Source organism: Enoplosus armatus, chromosome 16 (assembly GCF_043641665.1).
Source record: "Enoplosus armatus isolate fEnoArm2 chromosome 16, fEnoArm2.hap1, whole genome shotgun sequence".
NCBI classification, from domain to species: Eukaryota; Metazoa; Chordata; class Actinopteri; order Centrarchiformes; family Enoplosidae; genus Enoplosus; species Enoplosus armatus.
The window spans coordinates 17,498,805-17,520,102 of record NC_092195.1 but is presented as its reverse complement, the minus strand read 5'-3'; the positions used below and the strand labels follow the sequence as shown (position 1 = coordinate 17,520,102).

At 41.6% G+C, this 21,298-nt stretch overlaps 3 protein-coding genes across 3 annotated transcripts; 2 read left to right on the top strand and 1 right to left on the bottom strand.

Moving 5' to 3' along the window:
* The first annotated feature begins 372 nt into the window (after positions 1-372).
* Positions 373-6,910, top strand: mbpa (myelin basic protein a). Its single transcript, XM_070922376.1, has 6 exons — positions 373-492; positions 2,500-2,595; positions 3,094-3,120; positions 4,628-4,648; positions 6,157-6,240; positions 6,804-6,910. Exons 1-6 carry the CDS (start codon positions 373-375, stop codon positions 6,852-6,854), a joined length of 399 nt encoding a protein of 132 aa, XP_070778477.1. The 3' UTR covers positions 6,855-6,910.
* A 2,689-nt stretch (positions 6,911-9,599) lies between these two features.
* On the bottom strand, positions 9,600-12,742 carry zbtb22a (zinc finger and BTB domain containing 22a). The gene is made up of 3 exons (XM_070922167.1): positions 12,522-12,742; positions 11,621-12,392; positions 9,600-11,014 (listed from the first exon to the last, which is right to left on the bottom strand). Exons 1-3 carry the CDS (start codon positions 12,726-12,728, stop codon positions 9,897-9,899), a joined length of 2,097 nt encoding a protein of 698 aa, XP_070778268.1. The 5' UTR covers positions 12,729-12,742; the 3' UTR covers positions 9,600-9,896.
* A 2,513-nt stretch (positions 12,743-15,255) lies between these two features.
* On the top strand, positions 15,256-21,212 carry scn1bb (sodium channel, voltage-gated, type I, beta b). The gene is made up of 6 exons (XM_070921821.1): positions 15,256-15,693; positions 15,782-15,951; positions 17,041-17,278; positions 17,956-18,097; positions 19,735-19,809; positions 20,752-21,212. Exons 1-5 carry the CDS (start codon positions 15,645-15,647, stop codon positions 19,802-19,804), a joined length of 669 nt encoding a protein of 222 aa, XP_070777922.1. The 5' UTR covers positions 15,256-15,644; the 3' UTR covers positions 19,805-19,809; positions 20,752-21,212.
* Positions 21,213-21,298: the final 86 nt, after the last annotated feature.

Here is a 21,298-nt window from a genome sequence, read left to right as displayed (position 1 = left end):
TGTCCCTGCGGCCGGGGTGAAGCAGATGGGGAGAGGAACAATGGCCGTGCCCATGCGAAGGGCGGCAGTGACTGACACAGCCACTGAAGCTCCGAAGAATGCCTGGAGCCGAGCCAGAGCCATGGACCTCACTGCCACTGCAACCGCACTGCAGCCCGCCCCCACCCCACACAACACCTGACCCTCCTCATGTCCCATGGTGCCCTGGGACCGAGGGGACAACACCTTCAAAGACGGCCCATGAGCGTCAGAAGAGCTGCAAACCAGCCTGAAGGAACAGCAGAGCTGCGTGTCGGCACTGTGGACTTGCTTGGACGAGGACTACTGTAGATACTGAGAGGTCAACCCCACCCAACCTCAGCAACTGCTAGCATGGCTACGGCGAGCACCTCAGGGCAGAGCACCTTCGGGCTCGGGAGGAAAAAGAAGAACCCTGGTCTCATGGATCAGATTAGCAAGTTCTTTGGAGGAGACAAAAAGAAAAGGAGCAAGGTGAGCACTGATGCATTTAAAGGGATACTTCAGGTTTTAGTGCCTCTTAAAACTTTAAGTTAGTGACTCTAAAGTTAGATATTTTCTTCTGATTGTGCTACAATACTGTGCTAGATTCTACCTGTTTTTGGTGCTGTGTTGAATTTGGAGACATTTGACATTTGACTTATTCTAGCGTCAGTCTGTGGGGCTGAAACCAAGAGCTCCTCCATACAATAACCTGATCGTCTGATTTCTTCATTATCAGGACTGTTTCTTCCCCGTCCTTTGAAAATCATGCGTCTCCAGCTTTCCGTGAGCTAAAAAAAAACTGCCCTGTCAGATTATCCATAGAGTTTGTAAAAGTTTTAATAAAGTTTAAGATGTAGGAGAATTTTCTCAAACCCATAAGGGAACAAAAAAAGGGTTTTTTTAATCACTAAATTTGGACATACATTTTAGTGGACAGCATATTTCTAATCTCCTTCAACTTGTCTCCAGAGCTTTCAGGAGAATTAAAAAAGAAAAAAATATGAATACAACTTATTGAAAAATTAAACTTCTCAGTTACAGTAACGCTGATGGCTCATTCCCTAAACCCTCAACTGAGGTTTGGATTGGCGATTCTCTCGTTACGGGTGTGATTTTTAATCTTGAGGCAAAAATTCCACCTGGTCCGAGCTGTATTTTGAGAGGAGCAAGACGCCACGTGATTTTAATGTCGCTGAAAAAGAAAATTCATGCTCAGAACACTTTTATCTGGTTGTTTTTTTGCTAGCCGGGCATTTCCTTGAGTTTCATCTTTCATATAGGTTCTGAAAACAGTTCCTTAAAATCATGAAAATTGAATTATTTGGACTGTTGACTGGGAGCAAAATGTTTAAGTGGCTGTTACTGTTAGTTTAGATACTTAAGTGTTGCTGAATATTAACTGTTGTAAAATGACTATAACATCATTATCATATTACTATTAACCTTTTTTATGTTTCTGCATTTATTCTTCAGTTCAGATCATTTTCAAAAACTCTTTTATCTGAGTTCAGATTAACAGTTTTCACTTACAGTTCATAAAATAAATAATATTTATACCCTCTGAGATGTTGGGAAGGAAAAAGTAAGCCTAAGACTTTGATGCAATAGCACCATGGTGCATATACACTTTGTTTGTGATGTCGACCCTGAAGCTGCAGACAGAAAACCTCAGGCAAATGAGAGGGGCCCTCTGGAGCCAGATCTGCCCCCATACAGACCCCTGTCATCTGACATCCAAGTCAGTTTTAGGTGCAGCATAAGCATGTCAGATCTTAGATTTTGTGAATTGACAAATTACATTTTCAGAAGGCTGAGTTGGAAGAAAGGTTTGCGCTTTGATGTTTTCCCTCATACGCTGCCGGCTTTCTGTCTCGCACTTATACAATATAATACAAAGAAAACCACGAGGACATCTATTTAGGTTCATGTTACTTCATTTACATCGATGAAACATAAAGACGAGCCACAGAAAAAACACGTTAATTAGATAAATGATTATTTTCTGATGAATCAGCCGTCAGCAGCCAGAGATGGTCAGCTGTGTGAGGTTGTTCTGAAGATACATAACTTCAAAGACGGGACTGGTGACCGACTGGTTTCACGCTGAATGTTCCAGCCAGCTGTTCGGTTCCACTTCATGCTGTTTCCGTTTAGCAGTTTAATTGCATTTCTCATCATAGAACATGTGTCTTAGTCGTTTCTTGTTCTTCTTGTCCTCGTCATTTGGTTTCTCTCTCACATTGTGAGACTTGACAACCAGTAGGGCCTCGAAACCTTATTATAATTATTGTAATTGTTGAGGTATGGTGCAGCTTTCAGAAAGAACTGATGTCTATTCAAGCTCATGCCAAGCTAATCCATCTTGAATATACTACAAAAACACTAATGCCGTTTGACTTGATTCCCGGTTGATTTCACAGTAGCATGACTCGATCTTGTGGTAATACCGTACCGTGTAAACACACACAGTTACTTGACCCCTGTTGATCCTCTCAGGGGTCGTTCCGGGGTCACCTGGCCGCCTCGCCCCAGCAATCCTCCGCTCGCCGCCGGACCAATGAAAATGCTGTGGTGCATTTCTTCAGGAGCATTGTAAGTTTCTTGGATTAAACGGTGTCATATTGTATCCATCATATCATAGATCATGCCTTTAACCACGTACATAACCTCATTTATTTTTCATTTATTCAAATTTGAAATGTTGTTTTGAACTCAGCAGAGTTTGATGTATTACTCTGAGACTGCCAAGAGTTGCATAAGTCAGAACACAGAACAAACCAATTTTCTCCAATTTATATTGTGAGTGTTGAACTGTCAGTGTTTTCCTTTGATTTACTTTGGATCTAACTCTTGGCATCAATAGTGCGGCTTCAAAAGCAGCATGCTAAACTGTTTTCCTCGGCTCCCTTACTGATTACAAAGCTGCGTGACTCCTTCATTTACATACTGAGGAGAAAAAAAAGGAATTGGCGGAAGTTTCAATCAGCAGCTCAATCATTTGTTTATTTCAAAACGGAGTTTGTTGTTCTGTTTTCCTGCCCTGTGCAATCAGTCATTCTGTTGTTGTTGTTGTTGCTTGGTGTTTCTCAGGTTTCCTCTCCTCGTCCTAAATCCAGGGTGAGTCTCATTTTCTCTGTTTTGTTGATCATTCCAGACGTGTAGCCGCAGGGCGACGATGCAGAGATGCACTGATAGAAAGTTTTTCAACATGACCTCTGTTCACTTTCTAGTCATGACTTCCTGGTCTGTACTAATGTTCTCCATCATATTTCTCAATGTCAAATTTCAACGACAGCATTTTTTTAAATGGCGTCTTGTTTTAAGCGTTTTATTGGATGCCCACTTGGGCTTTCATTGGATACCTTGGGGTCGGATATTTGGGGTACATTGGATACCTTTAAGCCATTATGTGTGGGATTTTATAACTTTGGCATTATCCAGTGGTAGCATCACATAAGATGGCGTGTCAGACAGCAACATATGCCGCTAGGACACTTTAGTAAACTTAGAAACTGCACTAATACGTACCAGCATTGTTATATCACAAAATGCCATCAAAATGATTTGAAAGACGCTATAGTCAAATAACAAGACTGAGATTGTACAACCACACTAGTGGTTAGGCACGGCGTGCTAACATTTTCACAACAACAATGCTAACGTGCTGGTGTTTAGCAGGTATAATGCATGTCCATCTTAGTTTTGTTTGCCACCATGCTAACATTTGCTAATAAGCACTAAACACTAGTTAAGCTATTTAGCATTAAACATTGTTTTTTTAATCTCATGTTTAGTTATTTAGTTATTCAATTTTTGACCTGATGATGGCGCTAGAGCAGAATTCCACCAAGGTCATTAGGATACATCCTGTAGGGAACATGAATGTACCAACTTTAATGGTAATCCATCTCTAAGATGAGGTGATATTTCACTGGATAATTCAACACTTCGCCCTGTTAGTGGCACTAGATAAAAAGTCAGGAGATCACCAAAGTCCGTAGGCTTTTTAAGCAAATTTCATTGCAATCCACTCAAATGTTGTTGAGATATTTCACACCGTTAGCGTGGCAAAAGAATTCTACACATAGTGGCTTTAAGTTGCAGGTATTTTTAAAAAAGGGATACTTGTATGTTGTTCTATGTATAACTACTGTTGTATGTATTTCTTGGATTATTGGTCTGGGTCAGGGCCCCTCCAATGGGTCACATAATAAATCGGAGGGGTCAAAAGATGATGATTAGGAAAAGAAAAGAAATAAAAACATTGTTCTGCTTCATCCATTTCTGTTAGTTTTCAAGACTTTCCTCTTGTCAAGCACAATTTGGATAGTTTTACCTTTTCCGGCCACCAAAAGGGGAAATTCACTTTTTTGTGCAACCACTCGTGCTTAATTTGAAGGGGTCACAAACAAACAGTTTGGAACCATAGAGGGAAGTTTTTACCTATGGTAATTCTTTTTTTAAATCACCGGTGGAAACCCACATTTTACTCTAATTTACCACTTCATCACTGCTAATCTTGCCACTGGATGATTCTCAGATGTGTTGAGGTCGGACGCAGGTGCCACTACGCTCATCGTATTTCATCTCATCATTTCACTGTCTGTTTGTTTTTCATGTCCAGTGGAGAGATGTCTTGGGCTTGGTACGTCACACAATCTTCCCTTCTCGAATCAAACAAACGCCCCACAGCTGCACCTGTCTGTGTGTCTGTGATCCCATTTCTGTCTGTCGAGACACATCCTCCGCAATGTGTCCTTTGTCCACAGCGCACCTGTTACCTAACCTTCACGCTCATTCTGTCTCTTTCTCACTTTGTGTTTCACTGCTTTGCTCCTTAAAAGAGAAATATCTTTCACACCTAAGCATGTGGAATCAAGACATATTCAAAAGGAGAGCTGATTCACCAGCTTTTACGTACAGTAGCTGAAAGGCAAAGCTTACAGCAGCTCACTCCTGACGGGTGCCACAGAAAATCCCTTTAATTCACCAGTTGAACAGATGAAAGGATTGATTTATAAATTTTTATAAATACAACAAGTATTGGCTTAATGGTAAATTTATTTACATTTTAACCCCCCAACCCTCCTTCTTTACTTCAACCCAGAGCGACTCGCTGCTTCTGGATGACTTTGAAACTGCTCGACTATTTATGAACCACAACCGGTAAACATTTCCTCTCAGGACCTCTTAGCCTGCATCCCCCTCCTCCACCTCTTCTCTTTCACACCCCTAGTTCTCTGTAACACATCCATCCCCTCTGTGCCAGAGATGACTCACCGATCCATCTGTTTTGGCTTCCCACCTTCTTTGTGTCTGGTGACTGTGGACGGCCGTGTGTGTGTCATTTGACGGTGATAATCCACTCGTGTCCTCTGTTTCAGTCAGTTCACCGCGGACCTTACCTTTTCCTTTTCATCCATTTTCTTCCCCCTGAAGGTTGCTGTTCTCTGAGTGTGGCCCTGTCACATTTCCTCCATGTCTCTGTCATCTTATTCTCCCACAATAACAAATCAAAGAACAAAGACACGTGTTTCTTCCACATCACACTGCTGCTGTTGCAGAGAAACCACATACCTGCAGTTTTGTTGTTTTCCCCGCAGTTTATGTGCAGTAGGAGTGATTCGGGATTAGGGTTATACATTGAAACAATTTTATGACCTTTAGACCTTACTATAACTTGTGTATAATTTAAAGTTATATAACCTCATATCAGTCCGCCTTTATTGTTCACAAGGGAAGTTCAGATTGTAGCAAAGCGCATTAAAAACTCATAGACCAAACACCGAAAAGGTCGATCCCAATGCAATTAAAGAGGATGGATGGTAAACAAAGACATGCATGTGTAAAATGTCCAAAAAGTTTTCATTATTGGAAGACGTATTATTTTGTGGATATGTGTTTTTTTGTACAACAGCAGCAATAATTCTCTTTAACATTTTCAAGCAATTGTTTTACGTTTTTTGTTAAAGTATTGGGACATCTCTGATGCTCTGAGGTAAAATGTATCTCATCTTGTAGAGAGATAAAAAGGCCGTCAATGTAAAATGAATTAAACATCTGGTTAAAGGTTACACAATGACAAAGCAACAAGCGTGCTTTCAGGCCGTGGTTTCAGGTCTCCATCTGTGCTTATAGAGCATCTTTTTCTAGGCCTCGTCGCCGCGTGCCGAGAGCGCAAAGTCGCCGGTCAGAAGACGCAGAGACCAAAGCACACTGTCCAGACTCTTCAACCTGGTGAGCTTACCGCACGTTTGCCTCCTTGTTTTACTCAAAATGTCCTCTTTCTATCTGTAAAATTGGGCTTCATGAACGCTGTTTCCTGTCTGTGTTTGCCCAAATGCAACAGTGATGCTCTCGTCAGAGACCAGTGAGTAATAAACAAATACAATATAATGATTCACCATTTCAGTTGGAATACTTTTCATTCATTTTCTTTCATCAACACGCTTTCAGAGCAGCCCGTCATCATAATACACTAACGAGCTTAAGAGCAGCATTTGCATTTTTACAGTGACACCACATGTAAACCCAAATATTAAATTATGAATACTTATGAACAATTATTTTTCTGCAAATGCCATCTACCTCCACTCTATTGAAGGTTTACTTTCAGAGTGTGGATGATCTCCTTGAATCCCATTAAATGTGAAGTATTTGACAATCAAATCTTTCATGAACTTTCAGCACAGTTTTAACTGAGAACTACAATCACCCCAGATTGCTCTCAGATGCCGTCTCTGGGGATAGGAAATACATGTTTTTCTCAACCACGTCATCCTCCTCCTTCTTCTCTCCAGGGAGAAACCAAGTCCCGTCCACCCCCTAAACGCTGGAGCACCATCTTCTAAGCTCTCCGCCGAGGACCAAACCACAGATGCAACGTCGACGGGACAAGACGAAGGAGGAGGAACGGATCTGCAAGCGGCGGACTCACAACCTCAAGAACTGTTAACTCACTAACACAAGCCTCCTGTACGTGACACCACACTGACACAGCATGAAATCCACTCTCCAGGCATGTAGGTGGTAATTGTGTCAGTTTTCTTTTTAATCCTACTTGTCTCAGTCTTTATCTAGCTGTTTATAAGAGGTTTCTTCATGCTTTTAGTAAAATATCTTACTGTAAAAATCACCCATTCAAGTATCTTGGTCTGATGGTGCTAGTGTCTGCTGTCTGAGGTTCGTTCATGGCAGATGTTTGTTTTTCTATTCGTCTCCTGTCATTTTGTACATGAGTGATGCTTTAAGTACCTCGCTGCTTCCTAGAAACACAACTCACACACCAAACAAACCATGGCTTTTGTTTCCTATGTGAAGTCTAGACGTGGAGTGGTCCTGTTTGTCGTTGTTGTGCTCGAGTGAATCGTGTGTTGCAAAAGAAATACATTTGAAAATACAACTGGAAACCTGCAGTGTAGTGTGGACTCTAATATTGTTTTAATGTTGTTTCATTATGCTTCAGTGTAATTAATAAGCATGTACAGTATGACGCTATTCAAGTCTATCAAAAAAATGCCCTTTTCAAATGCACTGTTACATACAACTAAATAATACAACTAAAAATGTCCTAAAAAACAACTGGTCTGCTCTCTTTTCTATATTGTAGCTTTTGCATCTCATTTATTGTGAGTTATCTGTTTGCATCTTAAATTAAGTTTGAAGTTTTAATGTTATGTGTGTTTTATTTAGAAGATGACAGACAAAGGTTTTATCCGACGGTCAGACAGTAAGTGGTTCAAAGGTTTATGGCGGAAGCACCGAGATGGTATGAGGGGTTTGGTACTGAAGGACAGTATGTTGACTTCAAATGTTCTGACACATAACTTGTCGATTTTATTTTGTTCATGGTAAATTACATTGCCACTCTCGTACATGCTCTGTTTGTATGATCACTTTAATGGAAATCACTGTAAAGGTTGCTGACATGTGGTGGTGCTACAGGAATAGGAACCGATACTTAGAAAACTGAGTGTTTTGTTTCCTCTTAATGTAACTGTGTCTTTATTGTTCATCCTAACTGGAAATAAACATGTTATCTCTTCTCTCTGTTATTAAATGTTTTAAAATCTGATAATTCTGTTGTCTTAATTACATCTATTTTTCACATTTTAGGGAGTTTTGTAGCCAGAATGACACACATTTACAAACTTAAATTTTCAATTAGCTTTAAAAAAAAAAAATTGCTTGACATTTTGGGAAATATGCTTATTTGCTTTCTTGCCGAGAGTTGAGGAGCTAATCCCACTCTCACATCTGTATGGTGAATATGTAGCTGGAGCCAGGAGACCTCTAACTCAACCCATGATCCACCACTGAAAACACTAACATGCGTTGTATCCTCTGGAGGCCAATCATCTATCTCAGACAATAATCCCAATATCACAGTGTTCTACAGACTGAAAAAACAAGGTCTCAGCTACACCCAGCTGTACATTTTGTTCTATATTTAATATTTAATAAGGATGATACTCGACGTGGGAAAAACAGTGTTTCTCAAGATTAGAAATAATGCTGATATAGAACTTTTCAAGGACAACTGCCCCTTAAACCACAATTAGCAAAGAGCTCCATCTCTCCAGCATCCAGTGTTTCTGTGATAATTGGCTCAGTGGCGCAAAATCCGCATCACACAAAGGGGAGGTGAAATGCACTTTTTCCTGTGCTTGACACATTTTACCATCCACATAAAGGGCTAAATATACGAAAAGTATTTCACTGTTGTCTGTTTTTACATTGATTCTGGCCATACAGGTGTCTGGTGCGAGAAAATATCTCCACAAATGTACTAAAATCTCAAAAACAATTCTCTGATAAAAGACACAAGCTCAAATGCTCAACCCAGAATACATAATTGTAATGTGATTTAAGCATTCAATCAGCCCACATCACCTTATTCTAATAGGGAAAAAACTGTCAATATCAATAAACTGTTGTGTAATTCCCAATACTGTGTCCTATTTGACTGGTTCCATACACAGCGCCCTATGCACCTCTTTGTAGATTTGCTCTTTGATTGTCGTCCCATGTTTGCCATTGAAATGGAAATCTCTATAGGATGTGCACCTGAATACATTATATGACAGTCCCATTCATTAGCTCACCATTTTTCAGGGTCTCTGGGTCTCTTACGTTTGATGGAGGATGCTTTCTTCAAACACAGTGAAGACCTTCTACACAATTTAATTACAGGAAAGGGATGCTGCAGTGTTGAGCAAGAGAGACCTCTGGTGTTCCACCATTGTGCTGCAAAGGAACTCTTCTGAACGTTCTGGTATGAACTGAACCAAACTGTTCTAGAATGAGCCACAGTGTTCTAGAATGACCCCACAGTGTTCTAGAATGACCCACAGTGTTCTAGAATGAGCCACAGTGTTCTAGAATGACCCCACAGTGTTCTAGAATGAGCCACAGTGTTCTAGAATGACCCACAGTGTTCTAGAATGACCCCACAGTGTTCTAGAATGAGCCCCAACATTTTAAAATGAGCTGAGACATCAATATGGCACAGAAAACATTTGTATACCCTTGTATCTATTGTCTAACGCAGATCAATGGCAAACAGTTTATGTGCAAAATGAACTTTATTCGGGCTCAAGAGGTACATTCACAACACAGCTTGTTACAGATATACAGTTTACAGCATCACTGAACGAAAACTGAGCCTTCATGGCACTGCACAAATTAAAAAGGATCACGATGAAGCATATGATTGTTCTTTTTTTCCAAAATACCTATGACAAAAATGCACATAAAAAAAGAACAAAAAACAAAAGCTCAAAGAAGCCTTCAATGATTTGTGTCTTTTAAAGTCATCATGTAATTCATTGTCCTCCTTGTATGTATTTATGTACATACAGTTTATTTGCTGTAAACCTGTTTCACATTAACGTTTAATTTCCGCTAAAGCTCTCACTCGCCTCCTCCTTAAAAACGTGACTACCACTGTCCAAATTTTGTGATTGAGTTCTTAGCTCATCCACAATCCCAGACACACTGCCCAACAGGCCACCCATCCCGTCCTCCACCTCCCCGTGAAAATCCACCTCTTCAACTTTCACTTGACCTCCCGTTGCAAGAAAAGTCTCCCCGTCTTCAAACCCATAACTGTAGCTGTCATCCATATCCGCCGCCGCTGTGCTTGCGTTGTTGCTGTTAGCTGAGGTGCTGGAGGCGAGTCTCTCACATCGGGCCTGATGCCTGAGGAAGCTGTCTCTCCAGATGACTTTCTTCCCACACAGGCCACACTCATAGGGCCGCAGCCCTCCGTGAGTCTTAAGGTGCTTGGTTAGATGGTGCTTCATCTTGAAGGACTTTGTGCAAACAGGACAGCCGAAGGGCCGTAGATTGAGGTGCTGCATCTTCACGTGGCGGTCACGCATACTCTTCAGGGTGTAGGCTTTGCCGCAGTGGCAGAAGTGGACTTTTCCTGTGTAGGGGGCACCAGCGAGGGACACTGAGGATGACGAAGATGGGGTTGGGGGTGAAGAAGGTGGCGGAAAAGCAGCAGAGGATGGAGACAAATGGCGATTTGAGGTGGGGGTCAATGAGCCACCCTGTCCCACGCTGGTGGAAGGCCAGGTCACCTCAGAGCCTGCCATGGTGAAGTCAGGAGACACTGGCACTAAAGGCCTCTGGGAAACCTGTCCTGTGCCATCTTCAATCTCATCATACGTGTCTCTGCTAAAGGTCCCTTCTGTGAAACATTCAAAGTCCACATCCTCCTCCTCCTCATCTTCATCCTCATCTTTACTGTAGCTGCCACCCTCTCCTTCCTGTGGCCTCTGCTCTTGTTGAGACCAGGGACCAGTCTGCCACTGCAGCCGGGCTGAAACGGGACATGAAGGGCCCGGAAGTCCATCACCTGTTTGACAAGCATGAACACTGGGCAGACCTGAGGAGGGATCGCTTCCCACCAAGTTTCTCTGCACTCTTTCCTTTATCTCCTCCACACTTGCCTTCCCCGTGGCTTCTCCAGCACCTACATTCTCATTTGAAATTTGGTGGAAGCCTGTTGGAGAAATGTAAAACAGAATCACATGCGGATAGCTCAGATAGCTACAGTACATTAATTTAGATCATGCACAGAACAACGAAAAGGAATACATGACCCAGCAGAGAAGAACAGCCACACTTTGGGGCTGTGTATCTAATCTTGATACTTTTTTTGGTGGTACCGACCTAAATGTGCCTGTGAGCATCGAAAATGCCAACTTGTTTCTGCTGAAACATCAGCTGAAGCCCCTGCGGAAGATACCCATAAAAGGACTGGCCTGGGAGGGGCATTCTGGTTGTTGTAGGATTTTAGAGCGATAGAGAAGTCTCCAGCCTTTTCTCTGGCCATAAGGCACCAAAATAACTGCACATTTCTACGACATAAGTGACCTAAGTAATTTTACGAAGTGACCATCTTTCCAGCTGTGAAATTCCTCTTTAAGTAAAGGATTATACTTATACACTGAAAAGAAAAAGGGTATAGTTCGACTTTGCATTTGAATTTGAATTTTCTACATACAGCATTGGGTGTGTCTGGTATCTCTGAGATTTGTTGCATGCCATTTTGTTAACAGAGACATAACATTTGTGTTTAAAGTAAAATGAGGCCTTTGTATCTTACCACAGTGTCCCATTTGTGCAAAACTTTCCTTCTTCTCCACCGCGCCTTCTCCTACTCCCTCATCTGCCTCAATTGCTCTTTTCTCATTCTTCCTCTTCTCTCGTGTCTCAGCGCTGTCCACGCTCTCTCTATTCTTATCAAGCAGTCTATCAGTACTCGGCGGTGCTCCCCGCTGTTGAAATCTGACTTTCTGCTTTAATGCTTCACCACTAGGGAACCCCCCGTGGTGCCGGGTATTGTGGCCAGGTCCATCATGAGCAAAGTGGCTAGTTTTGGCATGGCTTGATACCCATGCCTCCTCACAGCTGGTGTAATCACTCTCTGCATAGCCAGGGAGGGTGTCCAGTTGAGAGTCTGCTAAGTGCTGGGCTGATGAGGGTCGTGGGCGCCCCCATCTAGGAAACTGCTGCGGGCGTCTCCATGTAGCTAAGGGAGGCAAGGCATCAGGCTTCCTCTCCTTCCGTCTTCCCTCCCTTTCCAGATATAAGCAATCTGTGCTGCTTGGGGACTGCTGGCGAGACGCAGTGCCAGGGTGAGCTACAGCGGCCTCTCCAGGGGTGACTTCTGCGGAGGGCCGGGGCCTCTTCAGGATCTCAGTGCATTTGTCCACAATGTGCCACATCTGGAGGAAACTGGCCACAGTAACGTAGTTAACAATGTCATCATGCACGATGCTCAGCTGGCCTGTGTAAGCAGAACTCAGGACACTCTCAAAGGCCACTGGGTCCATAACTGACGGCAGGGAAACAGTTGTAACATTCTTCAGTAACACCTGTTGAGTGATAGCAACGGAAGACATAATGAGTTTTGGCCATCTAAACAGAACTGTGGGTTAAGCCACCTTATTATAAATGAACGAATATGTACAAACAGTATATTGCACACTGATGTACTAGCCTACCTGGTCATGAAAGTAAGGTGAGGATGCAGCGAGCACACAGCGGTGGGCCCTGAACACTTGACCTTGCACCTGGATGGAGAGGTCACACAGCCTGCCTTCTTCCCGCTGGCGGTTCAGATTGTCCAAAACGGCGGCACGAGCACCGGGGAAACACACCTGGACAGTCAAACCAGCTGGAGCAGCAGAAGCACTGCAGGTCGGATCCATGGTCACACAAAACTATAGAGAAGATTAAAACGTGCAAGTGCAAAAGTGCTTTGTGTTAAGGACAGTTTTAAGTATTTGTTGATGACTATTATGTATAGTGTACATTGTGCTGAGCTGAGATGTGTTTTTGTTATCCATCATGAAACATTTACAGTATAAGTTTTATCGCCCTGTCTAAAAATCTTACTGAAGACAAAACTACAACACAAAAGGCAAGTAATGAAGGTAGAGCTAACGAAGGCGGCGCCAAGACAAAACTTAACAAAAGATGAAACGCTAAAAGTGACATTTACATTTACATAAGGATAAACTGAGACATGAACAATGGACATTTAATTATATTATTATTTCGACTTTCTTTGTTCCTTGATTTCAACTGTCTCAGTGAGAAATATATTCTAAATGTATGAATGAAAGAAGAGGATAAAGGGCCAGATTTTCTCCATTTACATCCATGAATATGATATTTTTCTCATGAGATTTATTACATTAACGCAGAGCTGAAATAATCTGAGAATTTATCGGTTAGTTGGGCAACAGAAAGTTCTTCTGAAACAATTTCAATAATTGATTAATTGTACTTTTCATGCAATAAATTCCAAAAAACGTACTGGTTTCAGCCTTGCAATGGTTAAGACCTCCGTTTTTAACTGTATACTGACTTACACACGAATCAATTAACAGCTACCTTTTAATAATATCTTAGTTTTTAACTACTTGCTGATCATCAATCGATCGATCGCCGTTTCAGCTCTAGCGTCAGATTAAGGTAAATAAAAGTAGGTAGATTGACGATAAAGATATTACATGATTACCTGTTGTGGGCATCTCAAACTCTAATGATTTGTGATATTAAGTAAGGGAGCTTGTACCTGATGATCACTAAATACCACATTTAGCTAGCTAATGTTAGATTTCCAAGGTACGGAGCCCTAGTTTACTTAATTTAGTTAACGTGGCCCGTCACATAAACTGTTGTCGTTAAAAACAGGATTATAAACATGAAGTCTGGTCATAGAACCAGATAAGTCTTCCGTGTTTTGGTTCACTGCTAGTCTGCATTCGTTCATGTTTGCCCATTCCTGCGTTAGCTTGTAGCTAACCAGGAGTCACTACTAGCTAGCTAGCTAACGTTAGCTTAATTACGTTACCTTTTCATATGTCGAGCTTTTTACTTTTATAGGGAACGTCGCTGGCTATTTGCAGCACAACGTTATTGTTCGTGAATTCCAGATACGAAGTACCATCGCTTGTTTGTGTAAAAAAAAAACAAACAAAAAAAACAAGCTAGTAAAAGCTAACTTGCAGCTTGCCCGTAGGCGTAGCTGATGCTAGCTGGTTGACAGAACAGCATCAACATCCTCACACACAACGTGAGTGGGTGTTTGGTGTGAAAGTTGGTTTGAATTATTATGAAATGCCATCACACTGGCCCCAATAACCAGCGGCTTCTGCTGCAAGAATATATTAGTATTATTAAAAACTGAATCCACAACTGCATGGTTAATAGGAAGTTATTGACCGATCCGGCGTGATATGACCAACTTCTGTTGACAGACAGACGTCGTCACGGATCGCCCCGCCCCTCTGGATACCGCAAGCCGTTTCTTTCCCATGAAATATGCTTTAAACGCTAGGCGAGGCCCCCGCAGCAGTTTCCAGACAAAGCTAAGGTGGTATCAGTTTAAAAACTGCGGGGCAGAAGCTTAAACAGTCGTCACATACACCCTCCGCTCAGTCATACACGCACGGCCGTTTTTACCGCAGTGCATCTGCAGTATCCTCTGTCCTGAGCGACAGTGTGTGCCGCTGTGGCGCAGGATAAAATAACCCGCACAGGACGTTTTTCATATATTTTATTTTTTTCTTCTTCTCTTCTGGCTTTTATGTATCCGTGTGCGCTCGCGCAGTTTTATGTGAAATGCCAGCACGACGGGAGCATCTCTTCTACGAGCACGGGGTCATCAGATAGATGAGATTACAAGTCTTTCCACATTCAGCTGTCATCGCAGGAGAGGACGGCGTTTATTTATTTTTTCTCTCTCCAAAGAGACGACTCAGCTCGAGGAGAGGAGGCCTCTAATTCAGGACAGTAGGCTCTGATTTCAGTGATCCGATTATGGATAATTATCTCTAGACCATTAGATTGGTCTGCATTAAATATTGGTAGCGTGTAGCCCTCAAGAGGTAGCCATTTAATTCTTATAATAGAGCATGCAAATTAATTATATATGCACTGGAGTGTAAGTGTATTGTAGACGTCGAGTCAGTAGCTTGCATGTTGCACATTATATAAACACACATTTATTATATCCTTTGTGTACTCGTGCTGTAATTGCCAACATAAGGGAGCAGAGCATGTGGCCCCAGACAGGTCTAATGACTGCTCTGTGCATCTCACATTAGGACCTCAGGGAAAAAAGACAATCGGATCTCAGGGTGCTGATCTGGGAATCACTGTGAGCCACTAGATAGCCTATCTGGATTGCTTCATATCCTACTTGATAATTACAAGCAGAAGGCCCAGAATGCATTAGTTGAACAGAGATAAATTAGGAGGCAGCAATAACTTGTGGCAATACAATCTGCAACCAACAAAAAAACTGTTGGATTGAGCCAAAGAACTGAGATACTAACAGTGGTTCCATAGGACATCAACTCTAGCTTCCTGACACATACATATGATATTAGCCTTCACTTTACTGATGCACAGCTTGTAACATTTACAGAGAAGCTCCAGTCTTCTTAGAATATAAGAGAAAACCTTTGCAAATATCCAAAAGATTATTACAAACTCGGAGGTGCTCAGTTTATGAGTGTCATCTTTTGGAGCTCCATACCTGGAGCGTCGGTGTCAAAGATTGTACTTCTTGAGGCCCCTCGTCAAACAAAACAGCAGCTCTAACATCCGGTGACATGGCAGCAATGTACATACTGTTCCTTTTTGTTTTCCTCAACATGTTTGGTGAGTCGAGCTGATTATCTGCAGCCTTCATATTTTGTTGCTACATCATGTTAACCTAGAGTAATGAATGTCTATCTCTCTTTGTTAGCCATGTGCAACTGCCGTGGGGCCTGCGCAGAGGTGGACTCTGACACAGAGGCAGTGGCCGGCAAGGGCTTCAAACTGGGCTGCATCTCCTGCAAGAGGAGGAGTGAGGTGGAGGGTTCTGCCACCGTCGAATGGTTCTTCAGAGCCAAAGGAGGGGCCGACTTTGTTCACGTGAGTGCAAATCCACCGTTGCTTCGGTATTTTTAGTCCGATGCCAGCACAAAATGTAACTGACACAGTGGAGTACAGGAAGGTGTTGCGCTTCTTAAAGAGTTTCAGTCGTGCAAGCATCCTTAAAATCAAACTTGTTCTGGGTAACATTACCCAAGACGCAAGCTATTTATATATGCATGGCTATATAGTGCACACCCAAGCTCTCTTCTTTCCTCACTCTGTCTCTCTCCCTCACACACACACACACACACACACACACACACACATACACACTGATAGCGCCCAGGTCATCGTGGGTTTCAGATGGAATCGATTGTGATATTTTACACCACAGAGATCATTAAAGCTCAGCACAGAGATGACACACGACTGTGTTGACTTTGTGTTGGATCCTCTGTGATAATGTAGCTGCATATATGGTTCATGGGAAAAATGGTACAAAGACCCTTTCCAGCAAAATAGCGTCTGTCATCTGGATTTCTGTGGTGAATCTCAGGTTAAATCTTTTCTTAATGTCTCTATGTGGCAATAAAAACAAATGATTTCCCCATATATTCACATAAATAAATGTGTTAGGTATATATGCTCATAGATACATATAGATAGATACAGCAACTTCAGGCTCCCCAGACTGTGATACGTTAATACTACTTGCGCTTTACTGTCTTATTCTTATTGTGTACAGCTTAACACTGAAGGAAAACAACTTACTGAGTATTGCATACGGAGAGAATGACGATAAATTCTTCCTCAAACCTTGATACGCATGCTTTGGGGACTCATGGGATCATCTGCTCTTATTACCACCTATCCTCATTGACTCTCACATCATCCTATGAACTAATTTAAAATTCTAAGAAAAAACTGAGCTTGTTATATAAAATTTTTTTTTACAGCAGTGCAAGAAACAGTCTAAGGAGGTAGGAAACATAGATAACAATGTTAAGTAATAAAGTGTATTATACATAGTACATTACAATACTTAGGCCATATACATGATTGTACAGACATATATGTGCAGTAATGAGTAATGAGTTTTCTCTCGCAGCAGCATTTTGTTTAACCTTGATGTCTCTGTGGCATCAGATCTACACCTACAACGAGGACGGCCCCACTATTGAAAACGACAACTTTCTGGACCGCGTGGATTGGAACGGAAGCAAGAGGAGCAACGACATCCAAGATGCGTCCATATACCTGCTCAACGTCACCTTCAATGACACGGGCACCTACCGCTGCTTCCTCAACCGCATCCTCTTCTACGAAAACTACGAGTACAACACCGTTGTCAGCAAGGTGGTCCACCTCTCCGTGGTGGCCAAAGGTACGATGAAATCAACTGCAGTGCAGCTTCAACTATCTGGCCTGTGATACAAGCACAGATTGAATCACCAGTAGCAGGATTTAAGAACACGACCTGGCTTTCAAAGTTACATTACGTTAAAAAATCTGGAAAGTCCTACAAATCATTTAATGGATGGCCAAAATTTAATGTCACATTTTCAAAGCACATTATGGCAGAGTAAAATAATATTTAAACGGGTTTGAAATCTGCCTCCTGAGGTGATTCGAGCAATCAAATTTTTGGGATATCTGATAGCTCTCTGCTCCTCCCAAGACGCTCAGATTGACTAGGAGCAGGATTGGGACTAAGCTAGCATCTAAAAACAGGTCTTTCTTGGCCTCAGGTAGCTTTGCTGTAACATTTTCATTGCATCTTGATATATCTGATGCAGTGCCGAGTGAGGATACAGCCGTTAGTTATTTTGAAATTGAGTCTGAGATAGAAAAGATCTAGCTATGATTCACAGGTAGCCCGTACAATATCCCAGAGGGGAACAATAAGAAATCAGGAATATAATGCAGTCTATGACAACACAATGTTCTTGAAATGCAGTTACTCTCTTCAGAGTCCGTCTTACACACACACTAAAAGAAATCCCATCATTTTCTCTTTGGTGTTTTGTCCGATTCCTTGATTTCCTGGCTTCCTGTGTGCAGCCACCAGAGGAACAGCTTCCATCGTGTCCGAGGTCATGATGTACGTGTCCATCATTGGCCTTCAGGTCTGGCTCCTCATAGAGATGATATACTGCTACAGAAAGATATCAGCAGCCGGGGAAGAAGCATTACGAGAAGCAGCGTAAGCAATTTTATTACATACGTCTGTATGCACCTAAGCTCAAGACATGTGAAAACCTTGTAACTCCAGTTTCGGTGATTTGGTTTTTAATTGTATTAAAGGATTACAGTGCATTAGTTTTGTTTCATAGATGAGAAGATTCTTTTCGATGACTTTGGCCACAAAAAATAGGGGTCAAGCTAAAAACATTGTTGTGTTTCTATTGAAAAGCAGACACTTTGGAGATACAAGGTTTTTATGAATAACATTAAAACCATATGTGTGTTGCTGAGCCTTAGAAAGTACTGGATTTTTAAGGAAAATCCCTACACAGACATTTGAGTCTAAAAACATCCAGTAACGATATATCGACCCTTTTTTTTCTTTTACATAAACACAACCTAAGCAACACATTTTGAAAAGGATTCCTTCAATTTGGTTATTAAAGAATTGTGACTTGGATACGTACTGAGCGGGTCAGTGCTCTCTGGTGGACAAACTGTAATGGAATTACCTCAAACAAATCTTCTGTTACTTATTGGCCAGTATATACGGCGATACCGATATATCGGTCTGGCTCTAGTGTGTGTAAAGCTTGAAACAACACACATCTGGGGTAAGGCCCAGTCACACAAGCATTTAAAACTGCTAAATTTTGCAGTGAAATCAATTAATTTCCATGGAATCACTGAACCACTCAACCTCGAGCGAATGGAGAGCCGGATAGGCCAAACTGAAGGGAGCTAACTGTCGTAGCTTATTAGCTTAATAACTCCCACCCGTCTGTCTGCTCCACAAAAGAGGAATAGTTTGCGGTCAGTTATGAGACAATTATGAGGTGATGGTACAAATATGTCTCTTGAATAAACTTGTGAATTTATTGTCCTGTTAGTGAGTCGGTCACCAAGCTAACTAGTTAGCAAGCTCGTTGGCTTGGAGTGCTTTGTCACCTCTTCGATGACTCTTCAGTGAATTAAATACAATCCAGAGAACAAAATGTGAGGGGGGTAAACGGCACAGTAGAGAGAAAATAGACGAGTACTCTCATTTTCCTGGCTGCCAGCTAGCTCGCCAGCTACGGTGGTTCACCAATAGCTGCACCAAGCTTCTAGAAGCAAATATTTCGCACAGCTGACACTTTCTGGTGCGACTGGGCCTTTACTCCGAAAGCTAACTCCCAAACTGTTCATTTGGTGTGAAAATGATGCTTTGAAAAGTGTGTACTTCCCCATGAATATTGCCATACTTTATTCATGTTCTTTTGCTGAAGTCACGCCTATAATTTAAAATGTTTTTTTTCTCACGTCCTCTCTTTGGTTCATTTTTCTCTCCTCCACTTTGCTCTGTCCTCTTACCTACTTGTTTTTAAGATTATCAATGTTTCCATCGTGCTTGTGTGGTGTCACTTGTGTCTCTTTGTCTAACGTCTCTCGCTCCCTGTGTCTACTTGTCATGTTTTCGTCTTGTCCGTCCCATCCTGTCATCCTCCTCCCTAGTAAAAACCAAAACCTCCCTCCTGTAAGTGAAAAAAGGAACAAAGACCTTGTCATACAACCATAGCTGTGATGTTTTGTTTTTGCATGTTTTTCCACCCATTTCAAAGTAAAACGTTTAACATTGTGATAAGAGTTGTTTTTTTTTCTCTCTTTTCCTTTTAGAAATGCTGAATATTTAGCGATAGCCTCAGAAAGTAAAGATAACTGTGCAGGGGTGCAGGTCGGAGAATAGCACAGGTATGTTGTGATCTGCATGTGCATCATTCCACGATATATATATATATCTGCCATTCAATGTGTCACAGCAACAACAACGAAAAACACTAAAGGAATGAAATGTCCTTTTTGTATGGTTGGATATCAGGTACACTGAGTCCCTTGTCGACCAGTTCTAACTAGGGCTGGGTATCGAACATCAGTACTTGTTTGGTCCCAACTGAGCTGTGTCCAGATAGTAGCACTGGGTATTGAAAACTGTCAAGGACCAAAAGCCGGCATTGAATACTCGCTCAGATTCATCATACGCTACTTATTCTTTGATCAGTTCAACAGTTCTCTGATTTAAATAATAACTTTGCCAATTTTAGACTGTAGACTGTGTGTGTTCTTATGTGATGCATTAATGAAATGTTCGACATTTTAGGGAATATTCTTGTTTGCTTTCTTGCTGAGAGAAAGATAATATAAATGTCTTTTTTTACGCTTTGGTTTTTGTACAGATTAAACAAACGAGATACTAACATGTTAATGAGTAAGCTTTAGGGGTGATGCTAGGGGGATTTTACTCTTACCTTACTTTCAGTCTTAATGCTAAGCTAAGCTAACAGGCTGCTGGCTTCAGCTTTATATTTACCGTACAGACAAGACGTTTTCCTCTAACCACTTTACCCCCCCCCCCCCCCCCCCACTTTGGCCAGGAGTCTCTTGTAATAGAGAATATATCAAGATACTTCCTGGTTAGATTAAAAGTTAAATGAAATAATGATGAATACATTTCGGCAAAGTTCTTGAACAGTATTTTTGTCGTATATTTTTGATTTACTGAGAAGGTGCACCTTGCTAAAACTAATACAACTGCCCTGCATTACATCGTAACACTAGGGTCTTGTGTCTATTGATGAACTGGATTTTTGAATAAGTGCCATTAAGTCCATTAATACGCGTTGTCTTTATCTCCAGGCTTCTTCCGTGGACTGACATCCTTCCACCCTCCGACCTGCATGTAGACAACTTGGGGAAAACACTCCTCTTCATCTCAAGTCTCTATTTTACCTTTTCCTTGACAAAGATCACAAATGGATATGACGTACAAAGAGAGCATGGTACCAGCACTGTATATAGTATTCTGCGCGCAAAAGCATGTTCTGCACTCAACATGAAAAAGCATTATGCATTAATGAGCCACATCGTCAAAAGCATATACTGTACATACAGTATTTCTTTAAATATATGTAGTCACACATTTATATAAAATCTAAGTGGTACTAAGGGGGTCTGTTGGATTGTAAAAGAAAGCTTTTTACTACATCATCACCACCTAATGTATAAATAATGAGACGCACTACGTGTATGCTAAAGGTATTTCTAAACTATAATGTCATGGATTATGATAGGCTGTCTTTCCAGTTGCTAGTTGTACATTCAATGAAACCTTAACATGTACTAATAAAAACTGAAAAAGTACACAAGTCTTCTGTTGATGGTAATAACGCACGTCACCATAGAG